This window comes from Buceros rhinoceros, unplaced genomic scaffold (genome assembly GCF_000710305.1).
Source record: "Buceros rhinoceros silvestris isolate BGI_N320 unplaced genomic scaffold, ASM71030v1 scaffold12960, whole genome shotgun sequence".
Taxonomy (NCBI): Eukaryota; Metazoa; Chordata; class Aves; order Bucerotiformes; family Bucerotidae; genus Buceros; species Buceros rhinoceros.
Window position 1 is genome coordinate 676 of NW_010387940.1, and position 23,845 is coordinate 24,520.

The 23,845-nt window shown below is 39.7% G+C and overlaps 1 protein-coding gene across 1 annotated transcript; it reads left to right on the forward strand.

The window, feature by feature from the left end:
- Nucleotides 1-573: 573 nt before the first annotated feature.
- Nucleotides 574-23,845, forward strand: LOC104497235 (GRAM domain-containing protein 1C-like; the record flags this gene model as incomplete). Its single annotated transcript, XM_010140499.1, has 5 exons — nt 574-702; nt 16,824-16,908; nt 20,661-20,764; nt 22,484-22,579; nt 23,765-23,845. Coding segments are annotated over 5 exons (495 nt in total), but the record flags the coding sequence as incomplete, so codon positions are not given.

Consider the following 23,845-nt stretch of genomic DNA (forward strand, 5'->3'; position numbering starts at 1 on the left):
CCTCCCAGGCGAAGAATATGGATATGGAGGGAGAGTGCTACAGAAGAGTGCTTACCGTTATAATAAGTAGTAGAACTACTTGTCTTTGAAGTGTTGCGCTTGTTTTTTCTATATGACAAAATACACAATTTACAGTGTAACCAATATTAAGTATAAATATTTGATGTATTTGTATTATAGTAATATATGGCAGTAAATGCCACACCTACATGAACTTCTTCAAGTTTTAAAAGATCCCCCAGATTCTAGAGATGTCCTGTGTGGTGGGCACCGGTGTTTTGTGTTGATGGTACTGCAGCTCTAAATGTCTTTGCAGTTTCAATGAGCAAGTTGAGCAAGTTGCTGTGGAAATAAAATGTTAAAATGTGAGTAATAGTTAAATATGATACACTCTGGGAAAAATGTAAACTCAATGAAAAGGGTATCGGTGGGAAGTGTTTCCAAGCCACTCACCTTGGTGAAGCTACCGTGTGGTTTCATTTAATATATATAGTGGTTAAATAGATTGACCATCTTCTTATTTCACCTTTCTCCTCCATTGGTGAATTACATACCTTGCTGCTTTGTTCACAGGAAGTTCGTGAAGTGGATCATGGTCATATTAGCCAGCTGCTTGCCAGTTCAGAGGACACTGTTAGTTCCTGCGCAGAGAAAATGCAGGGTCCTGCTCAATATAGCTGGAGTGCTGACTGGAGCTTTTGGGTAATGTGTTTTGTCTTTCTTCTAACTTGTGTTTTGTTTATAAATATATTATATGTGTGTTCTTACTTTATGTATATGTGCTAGCTTTATATCCGCAGTTCTCAAGTTGCTTTATAGTCATGAATTAGTAAAGTGTTCTCCACCCATGTAGTGAGGTAGGTAATTTTATTATTATCAGCTTACTAAAGTGTAAGCTGAGACTGAGAGGGGCTGAAGTTGTTTACCTGATGTCAGGTATCAAGTTAGTTGCAGGATTTCTGACTTCTGTTCCCAGTCCTGTCTCCCAGTTCCTTGCATGATTCATTAAACCATCCAGTGTCTCTTTGTGCCTTTAGAAAGACATTGTTGATGCTCTTTAACAGTAAGTGCTGAATTTGGATTCTCTGTGTTGGGTAGTTCTTCTGATGTGCTTTCCTAGTGTCTGTTTTTTGTCAAGTAAACTCATTTGTTTTCTGCAAGAGTTAAATAAGCTCCTGTGTTGTGCGTGAAGAAAGAATGGGATTTGTGAATTGGGAGGATGGACAGGAGGGGTTTAATTTTGCTTCTCTCTGTTTGTTTTGTTCCCCTACACACCCTCCTTCCCCCCCCAATACCATGAGAGAAGGTAAACTTGTGCTTTAAATCTACACTTGTATGTTTTGGTGAATGGGTTGCTGCTGTTAGATCCAGATGGGAAATACTTGTATGTGCAGCCACGGGTAGGGTAACGCTTGATCTCCTGAGAGACTTCCTCACAGCTTTGACGGTCTGACTCAGGTTCTGCATCAGATGGCCTGGCATGCTTCAGCTTGTAACAGAGGATTATCATCTATACTATGTGTCCTTGTCCTGATGAGGTCATCAGTGTGTTCATTGTTGTCAGCAGGTGAAAGATTAAGTAGCTAGCAAAGGCTATATGGAATCTGAGGCAGAGCTGTGAGCAGAACTAGGGGATCAGATTTCGCAGCTCCTTTTTGATAAGTCTAGTTTGTATGTCTTTTCATCTCTCCTGCTCAAATTAATGGATATCCTAATGGTCAGAATATTCATTTTGCACCTCAGGCCCTAGCATAAACTTCCCCCAAAATGCACGTGTACTTTTAAACTGAGCAACAGCAGTCTGGAGATGCCCTATCCCTGGAAACCTTCAAGGTCAGGTTGGTCGGGGCTCTGAGCAACCTGATCTAGTTGAAGATGTCCCTGCTGATGGCAGGGGGGTTGGACTAGATGATCTTAGAATGCTTTGGATTGGAAGGGACCTTCAGTGATTCTGTGAAATGGGACAGGCTGAATGAATTCTAGCACGTTGTAAAAACTGTGTTGCTGGCGGGTAAGTACTGAGGTCATTCAGTATTTTCTCCAGTGTTCCTACAGTGACAAAGATGATATGGGGCTGTTCTGTCCGTTCCCAGCTGTACCTCTGTGCTTGAATGGATGTGCTGTGCAGACGTTGCAGCTGCTAGCTGTGCTCCCATTAGATGGCAAATTAAGGTTGTGTAAACTAACTCTTGATGGCTTATATACAACTGTTTAATGCAGTTGATAGCTTCTGTTAGGAAGAAACCTGTTTAGGTCTTGGATTCAGTTTGTTTGACTTGCAGTTAGCAACTCAGTCTTTCCTTGATAAGCTTGGCAATTTAGAAGTCAGTAAAGTATAATATATGAAGATTATAACTGTGCTATTGGCTTTATTGCAGTTTTGGGTTTGAGACACATGCTGAAGGTTAGAAGTTTCCTCAAACAGAGCTTTAGGCATATACAGTGCAGGGTGTTGTGTGCCCTCACAGTGCCACTTTCTGCTTCCTGTAGTACTGCATGCCTGTAACTTCAGGGGATTGGGGTTCTTCAGTGCAGTGGCATCTGTTAAGAGTGTGAGGTGTTGTCAGGTGTAATTAAATGGTTGTCTTTTATCTATGATTTATATGTCAAGATCTCAGTATTTGTTTGAAGTTGGTGTTTATCTGGTTCTGCAAATATGACCTCCCAGTTAAAACAAAGGAATTGTGTAAATACTTGCCTCTTGTAAGATGGTGCTGTGTCTCAAAGTTCTAGCCTTACTGTTTGTCACTGATTAGTTTTAAAAACCTCTACCAGTCTGGTTATAGGAGGCTGTGGTACTAATTTTCTCAGTCTCATGGGGACTGAATTTAGAAGTAGCAAGAGGCAGGAAGTCACAAAGTCAAGGCAAAAATTAAGATCTTCTAATTAAAATGTTATGTCATTGGCATCTTTCCCTGCTTTTCTAGACAAAAATTCTGTTTTAATAACTTCCATGGTTGATGATCAGCTGCTGACTATGTAAACAAATCATTAAACTCCCTAAATACTGAGTCATAGTAAACGTGTAGGTGATAACACAGAAGGCAGCTTGTTGCAGTGTGCAAAGCATGTGTCACTAACATTTGGCAAAGGATAATCTTAGTGTCTTGTGGCAGGTGTGGATTTGTTAGGCTCATTCCTACTCTTAAGTCAGTAGAACTAAGGAATTGCTACAACAGCAAGACCAGCCTGCGGTAGCATCCAGGGATCAGCTTTGTTGCCTGGGTTATTTACCTTGAAAGGCTGCATATTTCTGACAACTTTGGTTTGCACTTGAGGATTCATTTCTTCTCAGTATGTGCTCTTCCTTCTCTGGTGATGGAAATCAAATGTGGATGTTAGAGCCTGACTGGTCTGACTTCAATTTTTCACGGATTTGAGTGGGAGTAGGCGGTTGTGCCATGCCTCTGGAAGTCAGGCCAGGTATCATGAATGCTCAGTAGGTGCTGTGAGCAGGTGTAATTAGCACCAAGCTCGGGTTGGGAGCCTCTGGGATACTTTTCAGGCTATGCTGAGTGGGGACAAGGAAGGGTACCAGAAAAACTAGCAGGGAAGGAAGAAAAGAAGGGAATCCTACTATGCATAATTTTCTTCCATCGCTAAAAAAAAAAAAAATATTTTGGATAGCTTTATTGAAAACTTTTGAGAAAGAATAAATTTTCTCTACCATTGTAACCAATTCTTAAACTGGTAGTGTTACTAACCAATGTTTTTAAGGGTGGTGGGTTTTTTTTGGTTGGTTGCAGGTTTGTTTTTTTCCTGAAGACTTCACTGGAGGTGAACAAAGCTAGACTTTTTACAAACTCACTGAAGGAAGAAAAAAGCTTGCTTGCAAACTTAATCTTAGGACTTTTCCTCTTTACTGGAACCTGTGAAGCTTGCATCTACCTTTGATTAAATAGTTCTAGTTTTGGCAAGTATAAATAGAAATTATGAAAGTCAGAGATACTTTGGAGATTAAGTTACATCTGGAAACCTTATCTCAAGACTGAGTTCACTTTTTGTCCTTTTTACACTCTTCATACTGAAATACAATTCAATTTAATATCCTTGGAAGAAGCAGCCTGGGAAAGTAGTGTTCTACTGTAATGAAGAAGGTAAAGGTGAATGAGGACACTAATGAAAAGGATCTTTGCATCAAAAGTGAGGGTGTTCTGTCTGGGGACTCTAGCTTCCGTTAACAGTCAAAGAAAGTTCACACATTTCTACAATAAGAAGAATGCCTGTGGAAAGAAAGAACAAAAAAGTAAGTCCTTCCCTTGCAATGAAAAGGTAGGTGGAAAGAGTTGAAATAAAATGAGCATGTCTCAGAAAATTGCTGTTATCTGGGAGGCTTGTTTAAGAATTTGCAAATGTGAGGTGCCAAGGAGGAGTAAAAAAGAAATGAGTCTTTTAAAGCCAATTTGATTGCAATGTAATAGCAGTTCAAAGAGTTGGTCAGTGTGAGGGGGTGCAACAAGTACTGTACAAGAGGTACAGTAAAAAATGAAAATGTGCCTTTTATTTTTCTTAATACAAGAACAGGTGAGGTTGACAGGATTTGGAAAAGGATTTTGAATTTTTAAAAACACCGATTTGGTTTCTGTGAGAGTGTTAGTCTGTGGGAGCGTGTAAGAATACATATGCCAAGAATACGATAAACATATGACTCAGACCTGCACAGGAGGGATGCAGATACACATTACAACTTGGAAGATAACTTACTGTAGCACAAATACAAGCTGATGCACTTTGGAGCCCAAGACTACTACGGTTTGGATGAAGTATTTCTTGCATCTGTACTTGTTTGAATGATACTTCCATAGTTCTCTGAAGACCTATGTTCACTCTGGGAGTGGTTCACTGGGTTTCTTATATTGGTAACTATGTTTTGTCAGGCTGGTATTTAAAGGCTCTCTGACAGTTGCTTCATTCTGTTTTGTATACCTGAAGCAAGCTTTTCTTTTCATCTGTGCCTCCAAATGCTCGGGCTGTGAGGAGAGGCATCATGGCTTGTGTCACTGGAGGAGGATTTTTAGCCTCTCTTTTATTTGCTGGCATGAAATGGTCTGCGAAGGAAGATGAGAATTGGATAAGTTCTGTAGCTCTCCAAAGAATAAAAATTTTAAGCATATATGCTGTTGGTTTTTTTTCTGAAATGTTATAACTTTAGGCTAAATAGATTTTGCTGTACTTGTACCACCAGTATGTTGCTTGTTTACCTATCTGGAATATCTAGAACAGGTGCCTCTTTCTTAGGCTTGTGATAGCACTGATTATGCAGAAGCAGCATTTTAAAATGGCAAGAAAAGATAAACTCTGTAGTTCTGACTAGACCTTGAACATGGCTGATTAGACTAAAGTTGGTGGTCTTTTTTTTCCTCACTCCTCTTCACCCTGGGAATCTCTTTATTGCTGTTGATACATCTGCAAGCATTGGGGTAGGTCTGACTGCCAACAAATTTTAGCTTGTTCTGGACAGAGTTTCTAAATAAGCTTTCCCCAGCTGCAGTGGTGGGAAGTTAATAATGCATATTATATAGACACACATCTAAAGAACTAGTCTAGAACCTGAAAATTAAGTTTAATAGATCAGGAATAAAATACTTCAGATTGGTGTGGCTTACTTTTTTTAGGAGCAAAGCCATTAGAAATGCAGAATAGTTCAAAAAATCACCATGAAGTTGGTTGAATGGTGATATCCTTTTAATGAAAGACAGCCCGTAGCTTGTGGAATAGAAGGTTTAGAAGGCAATCCTAGGAGATGTGAGGTTTTTTCTTTTGGTCTTTGTGGGTTTATTACAGCTTTGTTCAGTATTTCTGTAAACAAGCAGTGATTTAGCACTGCATTTTTCAAGTCTGCTACAGGTGAGCTACTTGCATCCATTTGGAGGGAAAAGACAGGTAAATCTGTACAGGAGATGATTATGCAGTGCTACATTTAATTAATCATTAGCAGCAATTAAGACTAGAAAATTCAGCAGGGGCTGCTTAAGGAAAAAAATAATAAAAATCTGAAATCGTTTGTGGAAGTTTAGGTGATTTGGGATGCATATTTTCCTATCCAAGTGCATAAAAGCATTCCAGACCAGAGTATATAGTTCTCTTGCTAATGACTACTCTGGAAGTTGTGTTTTGTGTCATCCTATGCAGCAGATGGTTATGGACTAACTGAGTTTGGTTGAGATTCCTTGGCAATATTGGCTTTTTAGAAATTACATGAAGTAAGTGGGAGTTTTTAGGTATTGCTTCTTTATTGAAGTTGCCTGCGGAGTCAGTAAAGCCGACACTTGGATATTTGTGTATTAGTTACTGCAACCTCCTAAAGCCCCTATGGAAGATAAGGTCATTCAGGACTTTGGCCTGCTCGCATGAGCTCTTGGCCCCGTCTGTCGTATTCTGTGCCTACCCACCAGGACTCAAGATATCAGGCCTTGTTCAAAATCAGTGGAGGTATGTGATCATGAACCATGCTGTTGGTATGGCTCTGATCAGCTTGTACTAGTATACATGTCTCCCAATAGCTGACCCCTTGCGTTCCATTTTTATATAAAGTTGAAAAAAAATTTATGGTCTATCTTTGGTTCAATCAAACCTGGAAGCAGCTTTTAATATAGAAATGACTAAGAGTAAAATCTGCATTTGGTTTCAAATGTAGAAAAGGATAGAGCTCAATTTAGGTATCTCATAGGAAAAATAGTTTTGGGACAATTTCTTAATTTGAATTGTATTTTCCGTGTAATTTCAAGTGCGGTAGGGCTACTGGCAGGCTTAATGAGATGATCAATGTAACCTATGCCAAAACAGTTCATGTAATTGGCTACAGTCACTACTGTATTAACTATGTAACTACAGTTGTGTTTTGTTTAATACTCTCCTTTGTGTTTTCACCACAGTCCCAGTACAAGGTATTTATGTATCCTTCCATGAGCTGCTGAAAAGTAAATACCTAGGGGAATTACTACTGAGATGATTGCTTGTTTCCTTCATGACCTCTTTCAGACAGATATTTGGGGACTGTTACTAAACTTAAATACAGATCAGATGTGCCAGAGTCCAGTTCTGACAAAGTAAGGAGGGAAAACTGCAACTAAGCTATGCCATTCTTTTGCTTTTGTATTTGACTCCTTTGATATTAAGTAATCTCGGTGGGACTTTGCAGGTAAGGAAGACAGGAGTTCAAAATTAATGTCTTAGAGTTCCTTTTTTTTTTTTAGTTTGAGGGAGGGATACCTCGTACAATAAAACATACGGGGTTTTCCCACTGTTTATTAAATGGATCAAGTAAGTCTGAAGTCAAGCAGTTTGGATTTTTTTCATTACTTAGGCAGCCTGCAGTGAAAGATCAGGTGAAGGAACAGGTGTTCTTAACAAATAACATTGGCTAATTGTTTCACATACCTGCTGCAGGAAGAAATATGAGTCAGATGAAACTGGTGTTAGAAAGGAATGTATTTTTTATCCAAATGGAAATCATCTTAACTAAGCTTTTAATTGCCATTGCATCATATTAATTAGTACTCTTATGCTGTAGTTACAGGATTCAAAATTAAACTGGGGAGTGAAGAGATTGTCAGAGCTAAAGGATAACTTTTTTTCTGGGAGGATGACAAACTTACCTCAATTACACAATGTTAAAATAGCAACTGCAGAGCTCATACAAACATGTTTGGTTTGTTTAAGTTTGTTTTAGAACTTGGTGTATCACTGGAGGGTTTTGTTTAGGTTTTTTTGTTAAATCCTCCTGCAGTAGCTGAAATTACTGAAACAAAAATAAGATTGCTTGAATTCTGTATCTTTGAAAACAGGAAAGTAGGTAGAGGTCCGTAGCTTTTCCCTAAAATGGAAAGGAGCTAGGCACTTAAGACTGTTGTGAACTTGGCTTGTACTGGTGTCTTGACGAAGCAGCATGAAACATGGGCTCTGGCAGGGGCATTATAAGCGTAATTTTACCGCTAGGTCCAAAGAAGTTGGTGCCAGCTGCAGATGGTATTGATGAGGATGCTGAGTAAGTCTGAGACTGGAGCATCTTGCCTCCTGGAAACTAAAAGCACATTTCTAAATCAAAGTTGGAAGATGTTTGTCAATGGAAGCGTTGAAATCACTCGAACATTTTATTTTACCTTCTTAGAATTTAAATGTTTGTTTCATCCAAACTTAGAGATACTTGGTAACAGTTATATAAATAATTGTATTTGAAATGGAAGTTATCAGCCTTATTGCTAATTGCAAATGACCAGAGTCAGTTGTTTAATCATTTGAGGATGGCATTATCTTATAAACAGGAAATGCACTTAAATCACTTTATGCTCATGCTAATTCTGAGTCCTGTATCACACTGGTACTCAGGCTTTGGCAGGGCCTTTCTGAGATCTGAGTCCTCTTACTGACTTTCTGATGGAAAGAAATCACCAATGAATATTTTTCTGTGTCGGTTTGGTTTCCAGTATCTTGCTGTTCTTTCAGCACGTGGATCCCCTGTGGTGTATCCCAGCTGTGCTTTGGGAAGACAGAAGGGGTGTCTCGTTTTTCTGGTGAGACCAGTTCCTACTATTTACATATGTGGCTGATCTTGACAACAGGACTGTGAGCCATCTAAAGTGCCACCACCCAGCTAGGTGCACAAAGACAACCCCTTAATCCTACTGTCTGTCAAAATGACAGTATATATAGCACCATTGTGTTCAACTAATTTCTCCTTTCAGGCATTCGGATTTAAAACTGGTTATACAAGTGATTAAAATGCTTTGAAATGCATTATTCTGTTTCTTCACTCAGCTTCCTTACTAGGGCTGTGCTAGAAGAGGGATCTTTTCCCTGCTGTTGAGCAAGTCATTAGCTCTACGTTCAGCCAAGTGCCCAAGGGGATCTGACTTGTAGGAGTCTGGGCCTTTCCTGGGTGAGAAGGATTCACTATAGAGACACCTGCCTCTTCTACAGCTCTGAAACAGTGTGTGTGTTGCAGTAGCTTCTAGGGATGCAGTCTTGCAGCAGGGGATAGGTGAGCAGTGCTGTTCAGCAAAGGGGGCTCCACAGCCCCTCACTGCTGTGGTGACTTCTGGTCTGTGCAGGGTGAAGCTCCTATGCAGCCTGCTGTTCCCTCTGTATTCCCCCTCACTTCCAGAATAGCCCCCTACACAAAGGGCAGTTGGTGCCTGGCTTCACGTAGTTAATTACAGAAATGCAGCAGACAGGTGCTAGGTAAGACAGATGGAAAGGGACAGATAGCACAAAGAAAGCAGAGTGTATGTCTCTTGTTCCCCTTTCAGAGCAGGCAGAGAGATACGATAGACATGGAAAACCCTATATCCTTTGCCTCAAAGGATCCACTCTGCCTACAAAGAATTGAGCTCTGGGCAGCTGGTGGAAGGGTAGGTGGTAGCATACTCTCTTTGCGAGTTTGGGTGTGCATGTAGCATGCTTTGATCTCCTCTCCCTCCTGCTCTGGTGCTCAGACTCAGGAGATATCTTAGCAAGGGCTTGACTTCTAAAAGTGGACAATGGCCCAGTCTTGTGTGAGAGTGCATGCTGAGTTACCAGGTGTAGAAGTACTCTGTCTTTAAGACTGGTGCATGGGCTGTAGCCTTCAGTGATGCAGAGGAGGAGCGCTGGGCATTGAGTGCTCCTTTCTGAGCGGGTGTTTCCCTGGTGATGGTATTTTCCTCCGCTGTCCCCTTTGGGACTTTTGTGAACTGGAAATGATCTATGCTACTGCAGTCTGCTTCCCAAAGTCTGTTTAGATTGTAGTGATTTTAGATTGGAGCTGGGCAGCTCTGTGCACCACCGCCCCCTCCCCACCTCTTAAGTTTTCTTTGACCAGTTGCTCCAGCATTTGTGTGCATGTTCTGCAAGGCTAGTGTGTTTCAGCTTGTTTTCCAAGCTGGCATGTAAGCAAAGGCTGGCAGAATGCTAGTTAGTTCTGCTGGATTGTGTCCAGCACTGATTCTAAACAAGTGGGTGAGAGAGCGGGGAGCTGTAGAGTGTTGGCCAGGGATTTGCATGGGTTGGAACAGGCTGCAGGCAGCTAGAGGAGGAGGTATGCGTAGGGGGCGTGTGTCTTCTGACTTTATGTTAGCTTCATGCCTCAGTCAGTTTTATTTCTGAAATGGAGCATATGCTTTGCTCCTCACTATACACGTCAAACTTGAGATTTTATATCCAAATCAGAGTTGCTACAAAAGTACATTTGATTCACCATTTAAAAATGCTTTAGAAGGCTTATTTGCAGAAAAAGTATTGAATACTAGAAAGCAATTGCTTCAGAATAAGCAGAGGATATTCTCAAACTATTTTTCAGGGAAAAATCTATACTACTGCTATTGGCAAGAAACTTTCTTATCATTGATAGGAAAAGTCTTTGAGTTTTTCTGCTTGGGAAGAATTTTTAAATCTGGCTTCCTTCACAAAAAATGGTGCTCTTGTTCTATTTCTAATTATATAACCTTAAGTTAGCTGTATACTTCCCAGTATTTCATATGATGGTAAATTTTCTTGTCTGTCAAAATCATGTTTGTGACAACTTTGGTTGTGAATTTTGCAGACTTTTTCAAGCAGTGCTCCAACATGATTTGATGTTTATATAGGCAAAGCTCAAGTATGAGATCACCTTTCCTGCTCTTGGAAGGACAAGGTGGCTTGTGAAGCGCAGGAGATTACAAGGCCTTTTGTGAACAGGATTCCAGCTCAGCTGAGTGTGTGGCATGTTGTGGAGTAAACAGTTGTGAAACAGGCTTCAGTAGTCAACCAGAAATGCTTTTCAGAAAAGCAATATCTTACCACGTGTTGGGTCAACAAAGGCTTGATGTGCACAGCCCTGTGCCTGCAGTGACGCACTGGAAGAGTGCTTCTAAGAGTCCCCTTTTCAGAGAAATTAAGGGTAAATGAAGAACAGCATATAATGAGTGTAAGTAAAATAGTCCCGGCTCCTTAAATTGTTCACCCTCCCACTGTGGCTATGAGCTTGTTTCCATTTCCTTGAGAGCATGGGAACTTTGGGAAAGAAGGCTCTTAGGGAATACAGGGCTTAGCCAACCCTGGCAACGGTTGCTTGTTTTTTCTTTTTTTTAATTGGTTGACATGGCTTATGTGACCTATAAATTAAATGCAACTGTGTGGATAATCAGGTGTGATCAAATAGCTCCTTTTTTTTAAAAAAAAGGACACTCTGTACACATCCAATCCTGAAGTGCACAGTGTACTGTACACAGCACAGTAAGCCACCCTAGGTAAGGTGGTGTTATACTTCAAGTGCTGTGATTTCTTTGCTCCTTGTGCAAGTTTAATGTTTTTGAGCTTCAAGAGAAAGAAAAGAGCAGTAAGTTACTGCTAGTAAAGCTTGTGAGTACTCAATAATTGAAAGTTATTTTTAACCCCAGATTTTTCTGTGATTCTGTCAAGGAATGGTTAGTAAAAATAGATCCCTGCAGCAGATGGATCCGGACTGTTTGCTTGTGACAGAGTAAACAGAACAAGTCTGACACTTTCAAAATACATACTCATGCTTGTTTTTGGAAGAAATGGAAAACTGCCCTAGAACCGTGAAAAGATAAGAGAGCCTGGTAGCCATGTGGATGTGAGCTTCCTCTGTGATTCTGTGCCTAAAAGCAAATGTGAGTTGGGTTTATCTGTGCTTGCAGTGATTTCTGCAATGCTATGTCTAGCTCTCAAGAAGCACATCGAAAATAGAAGGGGATTCAGAAGAGCCATGAAAATGTCTGAAAAAATTTCTACTCACAATCCAAAATTAATTCACAAAGTGAAGATAAAGTTAACCTACAGATCAGAAGAACTGTCTGTGGCTAGGATGGGTTTTTCCATCATGGGTGACTTTTAGTTTAAGAAAGTAAATATTTTTTTTCCTTTCTCAAAGGGAGATTTGATCATCACAGCTCAGGTTTTAAAGCAGAAGCTAAATGGCAAGATAGCTGTGGCTTGTGCGTTATAGATTAGATTGGATGGTCACAACAAGCTTTTCTGGACTGAAGAAATGGCTGCAGTAGGATCAACATTTCTCTGATGGAAAGGCTTGTCAGACTTGGCATGTTTTACAGGTAGCCTCAGCAGAGAGACTGCCATGGGAATTGTTCTTGTGTTTATAGATATATCTGTCTGAATCCGTTTTGGAGAATGTCTTAAGTTAGCCTGCCTTATACTGTTAAATGAGGCTTTTGTTCAGGGTTGTTAACTTAGCACCCGTCTTGCCTACTGAGGCTTTAGACTGCCTGAAAGTGGGATGTTGGTATGTCTTGTTTGTTTGTTTTTATTTCTTCCTTATGAGCAGTTTCAAGAATATGTGTAGTCTAAAGTAGGGTTTTTTGTATAAAATCAAACTGCTCTCTGACTGTGTGGTGGTGTTCTGGAGGCTGTTTTCTTTTTTCTTTCTTCTGATGCTAAGAAAGATTTTAGATGAGTGTGTGTGTGTGTGTGTGGGGGGGGGTGTTAAACAATGAATTCTTCATTAGAAATGCAACAATTTTTGCCAGGATATTTAAGATTTGCTTTTAATATGCTAGTGTAAGATTAAAAAGTGCTTTCATCCTAACATTATTAGTATCTCCAGATTTAGTTTTGACAATGTTTAGGTTAGGAACTTCATTAAGAAAGTACAAGTCAAGTTCTTCTGTCTTCAGAGAATAGCACATCAGGTGGCTTTAAGTGGGGTGTAGAGGTAGTGGCATGGATTTGCTTGCTTGTAGACAGGAGCAATGCATCTCACTGGCCATATTTTGGCAGTTAAGTGAGACTCCTGAGCATTAAAGGGGAGTAGGTTGGGCAGCTTGGTTATGGGGGTTGTTTGATTCTGAGACACCAAGCGCTTGGTGGTAACTGATGCCGAAACTGAAGCTCAGCTGGAGGCATGTGTGCATTGCTTAAAATAAGGTGACATCAGAGTTGTATTACTCCAATAGTGAGGTCAGCTTTCCTGTGTTCTCAGCTATTTGTAATCATAGCTATATGTCAAACCCATAGAATGCAAACTCTCAGGTAATGTGGTTTTTGAGGTGCCTTAAAATAAGGGGAAAACACTAACAAAGCAAATGCAAAATTATTATGGTCACTAGTAAATGTTAAATGTGCATGCTGTTCTGCTGATTGACTATTTGCATGCTTAGTGATACGTGCAATCAAATAATTTCCTAATGATTAGCATTTTTACTGCACTCCTTGGAGAAGATGTACCTTAATTTTCCTCCGCAGTTTGCTAAATGGCTCAAATTATTTGCAGTGTCCACACTTTGAAAATGTAATTGTGAAGGGAAGCTGTTTAACAGGCTTCTATCATATAAATAACTCTGCTTAGTCCTACTTAACGGGTTTTTTTCTTTTAGAACATGACTTCATATAGTTGAACTCTGGTCCATTTCTAAACAAAGTATGAGAATCACTTGGTTATGTGTCTTCAAGTAGTATCTGGTTCTTACTTAACTGTCTTCTGTAAAACTCTTTGGATGACACTGAAGAGGTTTTTCTGCTTATGTTTTGCAGGTTTCTGGTATATTTCTGTGGCTTCAGATAAAGACTGCTAATATGTAGTTGGCTGGACTTAATTTTCTTACTGATTAAATATAGCTTACCCATAAATGCCTAAGTTATCCTCAGGCAAAGTGTTTGCCTGATGACTTATAATTAAGCTTAGAAATGTGCATGTGTTACAGAATCAGAATTGTTTTGGTTGGAACAGATATTCATCAAGACCAACGGTTAGCCCAGCACCGCCAGGTCACCTCTAAGCCATGACCCTAAGCACTGTATCTATACGTTGTTTAAATACCTCCAGGGATTGTGACTCCACCACTTTCCTGGACAGCCTGTTCAGTGTTTCGTAACCCTTCCTGTAAAGAAATTTTTCCTAATATCCAGTCTAAATCTGCCCTGGTGCAACTTGAGGCCATTCCTTCTGTTCTTATCGTTTGTTAAAAGTCGCTGTGTTAAGAATGAGTTGTTTTCATCTCTTAAATGCCATACTACAGCCTAATTTATATCTTTCTTCTTTTAGTATTTGATGGTAAGTTTTGTAACCCAGAGGTGGCAACCTGCATCAAATTCTGCCATGTGTTGGATATTATAATAGTGATGATGACAACAGGTGCTGCATTCATAGAAATGGAAGTGTCTTATTTTCTTCACTTCAAGGAAATTGATAGTGTCAATAGTGTTACAATTGTCCCTGTTGTTTCCCAAGTGGTCTCTTAATCACCAGGCCACGTTCTGAGTACATAATAATTGGAGATCTAAGTGTGCTAGTTTTCCTGCAGAATAAGGAAAAGATAAGGTTAAAAAGTTTCAATGTGCTAATTTTTTTCTTGCTCATTAAATAAGGATTCAGAGCAGGCTCTTCATAAATGTCATTAAGAGCTCAGCAGAAATCTACAATTAATAAGAGGTTTTCTTATACCCTGTTTGTCACTCATGACAAAGAACACTTCTAAATGCCAGCAAGCGTTTCTCAGACAAGTCTAGAAGGCTTTATGTTCTAGAAAAATTCTATTTCTAAGTAAAACTCAAGTTATCTTGAGTTTGGATTCTTGGAGCTATTTAACTGGGGGAATCGGGCACTAATAGAAACATGTCTATGATACTGTAGTGTTTCTATTCACCACTACTGATTCCTTTTGTCTTATAACCACAAAAATGCTTAACTTCAGCATAGCTCTAATCTCTTATAAAAAGCATGTTTGAGAAACTACTGTGCTTGAAAGCATGGCTTCTTAAATCACGGTGTCATAAATCAGGCTGGAAGATTGTGAACTTTCCTTTGCTGTCATGGCAGACGAGTTCTCTTTACATTAGCATAGTCATGACAAGTTCAGACTTGAGTCAGACTGTGTAAACTGTAGGGTCTCTGGAACTACAGGTGGAAACTTTGCAGGTCTGAGTTAGCTTTTCATTTTTTCCCATGTCACTTTCCAAGTATCTTTAAGGTGATCCAGTCATTGGATGCCTGTTTCAGGTCATCTGTTGAAAGTGTGCATTTCCAGGCACAATGTGGTCAGGACAAGAAACTATAGCCTATCTACTTTAGTAGGTGACGTGCTCTCCAATAATGTTATTTTCATAATCTCAGAAGTAGCTGAAATACAACTGGAAGCATGCAGCTTAGAGGACATGTCTAACACGTTGCCCTGTGAGTTGCGCCTACAGCTTTTATGCCTGATTTTCTCAGAAGGGATGGGGTGGATGTATTTTCTGTCTCCTTTCCCCACAGCCTTTTTGCGTTGCAATGCTTAGAGTATTCGTGGACAGCAAATATGTACTCACCAGTGGTCAGGTATAAAGACTGTCTTTTAGTGCTGGTAGTAGGAGGTAATAGTAACTTTTTTTTTAAAGCTGAACTGAGTTGGGGCGACTTTGCCCTCTCCTGTGTTATATGCGCTTAAACACCCGACTTTGAAGTAGCACTTGTGGCCAAAGAGCTTGATTCTCAAGTATAGGTAGATTACAAGCCATCATAGAAGGTGTGTGTAGGGTAGTGTTCAGGGAATTTGTGAACTGTAAGAAGCAGAAATCTCTTCAGTGGAAAGCAGCAAAATACAAGAATCTTGATGAGGTGGGGGCACTATTTGCACTAGTTTATTAAACTCCCTCAAGCTGAAGGTAAGTGTGCCTTTGTTCTGGGATTGTTTCGACAAGCACAGACATAATGAAATGGTAGTGACCAACTAACATGCTGCAGGTGTGTGCTAAAACTGGGTGTTTTTTTAGTAAACATGCTGCAAGGTCATACTGTCACAAGTGGCTCTTTGCCTGTTTTCTTCTTTCTTCCCCCTCCCTAAACATAACTAGCTATTAATATTATGGTAGAGGTGGGTTTAATGGTGAATGTCAAGTTTTGGAAGTTACACAGGTGCTCAAGTGGAGAATATCAACGATGTGCTTAAGATCTTTAGAAAGGTTAAAAAAAAGAGAAAGTGTAAAAGGCTTTTTATTTATATGTGGTTTTGGTAACACTTGAAAGTGACTTCTTCTCGTATTAGCTATAGTCCATCTGAATTATTGCCTGATACAGCGTTTATTTTGGATGGTCTCTAAAATAAGTGGCCAATATCTGTTAAGAAAAAAATAAGGTCTTGTTATTGCTGCAAATGTAAAATAGGACTTTACAGCAGAATTTGTTTCTGGAGAACATTCTGAAGTTCTTTATTTGGATGGGAGTAGAGGCATTTGTTTATAAGAATGAGGAGTTAAAGACCATCAAGATTAATCTTTGCTGTGAGTTTACTGCCCAGTTTGGATCTTAAATGAACCATAGACAGTGATCTTTGTAAATATGGAGTGAAATGTAGAGTGGATCAGGAAATCCAGAGGTGATGGCGTCATTTGTGCTTACTGGAGAAACTTTTGCTTTTATTCCTACAGGTTTAATTTTAGCAACTAGTAAAAAATCCGCTGCATTGTAGTATTCCTAAAATGGTACTCCAAGTAGAAATTGGTTTCTAGATTGTGTCCTTGAGTCCAGGTAGTGGCCTGCATGAGGTCTTGATCTGCTCTGTCACCTCCTGTGCTGTGACCGTGCTGCCCCTGCCACTTAGTCTGTGCTGGAAGACTTAGCTCTGGAAGGGGCTCTCATGTCTTTGAGTGGAGCAGGTTGCTGTCATACAGCTGCCTTGTAACTGGCATCTGGCCTGATACAGGGAACAGTTTGGCCCATGCTTTCCTGAATACTAGAAGCACACTCTTACATAAGCGAGCATGAAGTTACAGTGATGATCACGTTTAGATACCACCTATTCTTGTTCTTTTGATGTTCATTTGTTCTTCAAGATAAAATTACACATCCAGTATAAAGACAGTTAATGGCTGAAAAGAAATCTGTTTGCTTAACCTTTTACTATTCTTTGTTGCAGCTCTCAAGTTCCACTTACAAATATAGGAGTGAGGAATTCAAGAGACAGTTTTCTTGTCTGCCAGACTCAGAGAGGCTCATAGTAGGTAAGATGTAATCACACCAAATGTGCTTGTCTTCTGGCTGATAACTCGAGATTGCAGTAGTGCCAAAGGTGTGGGAGTTTTTTATGGCAAATTCTAACTACAGCTGATAACTTCCTATTCTCCTGTCTCTGAACTAGCATCAAATACCTGCAGGGAAAGTCAGGTCCATATTCCTCTCCTGTACTGCCTGCTTTCTGAAAAAGATTCCTTTTGGGGATTGAGAAGTGAAAGAGAGGATACAGAATCCTCCAATTCATCTAGATACAGTATGGGAGTCTCTTAATGTCTTTTCCTGCTGCTACTTTTCAGTGGGATTTTGGACAAAACCCTCTTGACAGCAGTGGAGATGTGACTGTCTGACAGCCATTAGCTGACAAGCTGGAAAGAAAGATCACTATGCAGGGCAAGCACTGAGCACATAAACTCAGCATATGTGAATTGGCAGGCTTGAGCAAGTGTGATAACAGAGGTAGAGTTAAATCCTGAGAGCACTGAATTTGTTTTATGTTCTTCTGAACATGGCCAGCCAACTTGATGTATCTCTTGCAGTGTCACAAGCATTTATTTTCTATCCTGTGAGTCTGAGTCCTCTCTTAGCTTAAAGAGGCAACTAGTTATGACTAAGTCGGTTGCCATAGAAGTTGGAGGAGGAGGAATTGATTCCATAGCTGTAATGGTTTGGTAGTTGGATACAAAGGTAAAGGATGTTGCTTCAGTGACACTGTTAAGTAGGTAGATCATCCTTAGCAAAAGCTTTTCCCTTGCTCCCTGGAACTAGGCCTAGACCCTAGGTACCTCGATTAATGTTACTTCTGGGACTGAGTGACACACTGAATGCTTGTAATTGAAAGGCTCTTTTCAGAGACAAATGCCAGCAATGTGGTATGAGGACATAAAATTCAGTATTTAAGCGTATAATTCCCATGAGCCGTAACAGGAGATCATTGGAATAATTTCATCCTGCTTTATAATGCTCAGCACTTGAATGTATTTGTCAACATGGTGTATTGAAGACAGATTAAAATGTTTTATGCCCCACACTGGTCTATGCAGTTGTAGTTACTGCCCAGGCTAGTGCTGAGATGAAGTATGTTATTTGGCGCTGTGTGGTACAAGTCTGTTATTTCTAGGTTGGCTCATGCCTTGAGTGGAGGTTTTTCACAGCCCAGTCAGTATACCGGGTTAGTTTATCCATATGCTGATGACGTGGGTGCAGGCACAGAAGTAATGCTCAGCCGGAAGAGCAGAAGTGGTGAGAAGTGCATTGGGTGGGAGGGGAGAGAAGCAGGTGGTGGAGAATATCAAACTATGGTGCATAACATCTTGGCGCTGAAATGTTCCTTTTGAGCTCTGACTACTTGTTTTGCTCCACTGCAAAATCTGAAGAAGGCAAATGTATAACACTATCTCGTTTGCATGCAGTGATGCGCCTTATTCCCTCTTTTATCACTTGCTTTGCAGGTAAGTCTGCCTGTGCTGTCTGAGCATTGTGTAAGAAATACGCTGTCCAAGAATGGGCTATTGTTTTTATACAGAAGTGGCATTGTGACTGTTTAAAGCTCATCTCTCATCTTATGCAACCTTTAAGGAAGAGAATATTGAGAGACTGTCAATATATGCTCAGAGCATGCTGAGTTCCTTCCAGATTAATGGAAGAGAAACTACAACTGTTACTTGTGCAGAAACAGTTAAATCCCTGTGTCCTTTTCCAGTCTCAGGAGGAGGCAGTTATCCTCAAATGCCTTTTGCATATTTAAAATACTTGAGTTCAGTGCAGAGTTAGAACAGAAGAAAAGGATATTACTTCAAAGCATTTTGGTGTTTCTCTTTACAGAAGATTGCTGTAGAAAGCCATGGAGCAAACAGAAGCACAGTTTCAATGAACAGATTTCTTAGGACTTGGAGAAAGATTTAGTAATGGGTTTATCTCAACAGTGTAGCACCTGCTCAATCAGAAACAAAGTCATTACTTTATATACATTTTTTACCCCATAAAAAGTAATGTTCCTTTGGAAGGACTTTTTGCACACTCCTAGCAAAGATGTCGTCTTTTGCTTGATGCAGAGAAGCTTATCACAAGCTTTACAGTGCTCAAAGATGCAATTACTTGCTGCTGTTCGTTAAAAGAACTGTAACAGCTCCTGTTCTTAGCTGTTAAGTAATGAAGTGACTATTTCACTGTAATGAGCACTGCATATAAAGATTATATGAAATCAAATTCTTATGAGAGAGAAATTACTTGGAAATGGGAATTTAAAAGAGTGACATTAATTTATCTGAAAATGTTGTTTACAAGCAGCATCTCAAGTCATTTTATCTGAAAACTTAAAGAGAGAGATTAGAATTTTTCCTCTTTATTTTGATATTCTCTTTTGTGCAGGTAGTTCATGGTGGTCTTGCTTATCACTTGCCCAGTGCTCCAGTATTTATAGGTCTGCAATCCCTCTCCCTTCCCCCCCGCCCCCAACATAGAATTCAGATGCAAATTTCTTGGTAGTGCTTTTCTCAAGTCCTTAACTTCAAACTCCTGCTGCCTTCCCTCTCCTTGCTCTCTTAGCATTTTGGTCTCTGAATTCACTTTAAATATACATGGTAGAACTTACTAGTTTGAATTTCTTTGTTTATGTCATTGTTTGCAGTTATGTCTCCAAGGGCTTGTATATGTATCTCGTGTTTGTTGAAAGAAGCTTTATTTCCACTGGATTATTTGAGGGGAAAACCCAAGAGAATTTAAAAAAAATCACAATAAAAGCTTCTGTAGATGCAGACTTACCTTGAAGTTAGGATGGTGAGGGACTCCTGAATCTCTTGGTACTTGAACAAGAACTCTGTTCATCTCTTGTTGTACACAGAATCAAAATTCTGGCTCAGACAATAGCAGATACAATGCTTTTCAAAATAACTCTTTGATACCTCTGAAGTTAAACACTAACATCCTACATCAGTAGGTACATTTGGGGTATTATACATAAGGTAACCTTCTTTAGGCTGGAGCTTCCAAAAGGGGTCTGTGTCAACTTTCTAGAAGTAGTACTTCTGAATATTCCTTTGGTTTGAATCTTCAGGCTCTGAAATTATGAAAGTTCTCTCAGAGGTTTTTAAAAAGTGCAACCAAATCCTCTCCTCTTTTTCTTAATTAGCATGTATCCGATGATGGGTAATTGCATTTGAGATGAAATCTGTTTCTCAATAGGGATGTTTCAGCCAGAGGCAGTATCATCATAAAAATAACAGTCAGTTTCAGAAAATATTCTCTGTCTGAAGAACTGAATAGTTTCAAGCTGCCTAGAAGTGTCTCACCATGCAAATAGTTTTAGCTAGTGATAGAATCTGATTCGTAGAAAATTATCTTACTACAACATGTGAACTACTGTTATGTAGGAGTTGACAGTATAATCTGTTATACTGTAAATGTTTGTGTATTCTGCTGTTTAGTTGCTCTAAGTTTGACTTATGAATACTTCTCCCATGTACTCCTGATCTGGCCTGATACCTCTTCTCTGAAAATACAGGATAATGCACAGGAGGTTGATACATGGACTGCTGTCCTCACAGAGACAATTTCATCAACTCTGGCTTTGGGGTGTTCCCAGAACAGTGGTCTGGATGCAACCCAGTACAAGTCTGCTTCCTCAGAGTTTTGAAGGGTGAAAGAAATGACTTTCTCTTTGTATTGTACCCTTATCTCATTTTAAGGTAACAGGTTTGGGTCAACTGCAGTGAGTAAACTTGTTCTTGCTCTCTCTCTATAGATTATGCCTGTGCACTCCAGAAGGATATCCTGCTGCAAGGACGCTTGTATCTCTCTGAAAACTGGCTCTGTTTCCACAGCAACATTTTCCGATGGGAGACCACAGTAAGATCTCTTAGCTCACACCTCTTCTTTGTACTATCAGGATATGAGTCCCTCAGATCTTATCCTGTTCATCTCATATCAGTTACTTTGTGCCATAAAGAGCGAGCCCGCATCCCTGAGTGGAAATGCGGACCCATTGCTCTGTAAAATGAGAATAGCATTGGAGATGTATGAATGCTGAAGTGAGCTGCTCAGTCAGTCATTCAGCATAGGAAGGAGCTCAGGAGTTATGGTGGATGCAGGCTTTTATGTTTCTGGATCCAAGAGAGTTGCTCTGTAAAGGCATGTAACATAATGTTCTGTAAGACCAGGAACGTGATACAGTATGTGGTGTTGCCCCATTCAAGAACTCACCAGCTTTGAACCTTACTTGGTTTTGTCTCCTGTAGATACAGCATCTAAGAACAGCTAATGAGAATCGATACATGATCTCTGCAAGTTATCATATTGTGGTCTCTAGGTTTTGAACTAAAATGAGCGAAAATAGCTATTTGTGACATGTTGGCTGTCTATTTCTGTCAACTTAGGTTAGTGAGCTACAGTTTTTCATTCTATCAGTTGTTGCATCTGCAGTGGCAAATTGTATGAGGCAGTGAATGAGAAAGGAAAGGTAGCCTAGTTTATAGCTGATGGAGATGTTTCAAAATGTTCTGCAGCTGTGACACTGCTCATACCTTAAGTTAATGTCTTAAATTCTCCAATGTGTGCTCTGAAGTACACAGGACAGACAATAAATAGCTTGTATAGTTAAGCAAATGAGGGAGTGTTGAAATGCTTAACTGAAAACCAAGCTTAATTTCGTCAGATGGATTTGATGATTCAATGTTTCTTCATGTAAACTTGAGATTTTAAAAAATTTCCTTGGAAATTACACCCTTGAATATATAAACTATTCAAACACTGAATTTCTTTTTTTTTTTTTCAGCAAACAGTATACATTCTGGTAGTCTGTTCCTGCCTACCTGTCAGTGATATCCTAAGCAATATCTTAAGGCCATCTGAGCTCCTCAGCTACTATGGTAGGGCCGAGTTTTGGGACCTCTTAGCAAGCTGTGTTGATGCAGAGCGAGATTAAGCAGAGGACCTTCTGCACACATAGGGAAAAGCAAGATTCAACTGTATGTTCTTCCTTTCTCTAAGCTGAATGGCAGCACAGCCTTATCCTTCAAGGGAAGTGTGTAGGCTGAATGGAAATGCCTTGTTGCAGCCAGTAGGACCATGTCTTCTAAACAAACTTCTCAAGTACTAATATGCAAGGTAAACACACCCAAGCAGGAATATTTTCTTGCAGTGTCTGGACTGAAATAAACCTCTGAAAATGGACAAGATTGCAAACTTCTGTGAGATGACATAGACAAGACAGTCTGTTATCTGACCTATATCCTGCCTTGTGTATGGCATATTAATTAGGATTCACTTTCAGATCTGTGGTTTGTATGTGGTTGGGATTGTACCCTTAATCCTCCAGTGTTGCTGGAGAAGTGAAGGAAAGAAGAAAGAACTACTTGCTTCCCTAGTCCTAGTATGAAAGGAGATTACTTTTAAGTCATCTTTGCTTCTGCTTTGGAATGCTTGCTGTTGAGGTTAGCAAGTGAATACAGTAATTTCTTCTGAGTGTTTGGGGTTAGTTTGAGTTCCTCTTGCATATTCTGTGACCTTGTATATTTTTAGTCTTAACAGGTATTTTTAATATGTCTTATTAAATCTGTTTCTGCTTAGATTTCTATTGCTTTGAAGGATATCACTTTCATGACAAAGGAGAAGACTGCTCGGCTCATTCCAAATGCCATACAAATAGCAACAAAAGGAGAGAAGGTATTTAAATCTGTTTATTTAAATCAAAATGTCCAGGGCAGACTACTTGTTGTTTTGAATTTGCGTAAGTGATTTCCCTATCAAATCTTTAAATGTGATCGGAATTAGAAGACAGTCTTGGTGGTTTGGTCCCTGTGCACATTGGCTTGATAATTCAGCTTCAATTTGACTATAGAATACCTTGGTAGTGTTGATGCAGTAACCAGAAAATAAGAGAGTGTTTGTCCCAGTTATTCTCGAGGGAGAGCCATTTGAAAACTAAAACTTTAGGACATGAATTCAGAATGTGCATCCTTGAGATCGCTAAAAATATTTAACTCACTGGATTTAAAGTGCCCCTGGAAGAAAGTTGCTGAAAACAAAAGGACTGTGGTATCATGGGTTTTGAGTGATGGAGAGATCTACCCATAGAGCATGCAATTTTATGTGCTAGGAAATGTAGTTAGTTAGGGGTGTATCTTTGGAAAAACTGAAAAGCATGATGCAGAATGTTCTTACGTGCAACACTTCATGACACCTCTTCTGACGATGCATTGAAAATAGTAATTCTTGGCTGGATACAGTGACTAGTTTCTCAATGTGTATCAGGGGTTGTTCTTTGAAAGAACTGTGATTCTCCATATTTGGGTGTTCCCTCTCAATTTATTTAGTATTAACTTTATCATCCAGGAAGACAGGCCTCTTTCTTTGCTAAACAAACTTTCAAATGGGAAATATTTTAATACTGCAAATGGTGCATCTAATTTGATCTCCTGTTTTAATTATTTTGATGTCACATCATCTCACGTGAAAAGATTAGTAAAAGGGATAATATGTGGCAGAAGGATAGGAAGGGCTGTGGCCTTTAAGAAATAGGAATATGCATCTCTGATTTGTTCCACCTCCTGTTTGGAAGTGGGAGAAAGATTTAGCTGTGTGGTTAGTTGAGGGGGAGCTCTTCCTTTATGCCAGAGGTACAGTTGATTGGAGTCAGATGCCCAGAAGAGCAAGTGCGGATGCTCTGTGGATAGTGGGGAACTAACTCATACTTGAAGTGATAAAAAGTGTGGAGTGAGGCATGTGAGCCCAGGTTTGAATGTGAGAGGAGTATGCCATTGCTGAAAACCTTAGGATATTCAAGATACAAGGAAGCATTCAGGGTTTCTTGAAAATATACAAGTGAGCTTTTTGCACTTTTTCCTGCAGTTTTTCTTCACGTCGTTCAGTGCAAGAGACAGAAGCTACCTCAGTATCTTCCGCTTATGGCAGAATGTGTTGCTGGATAAG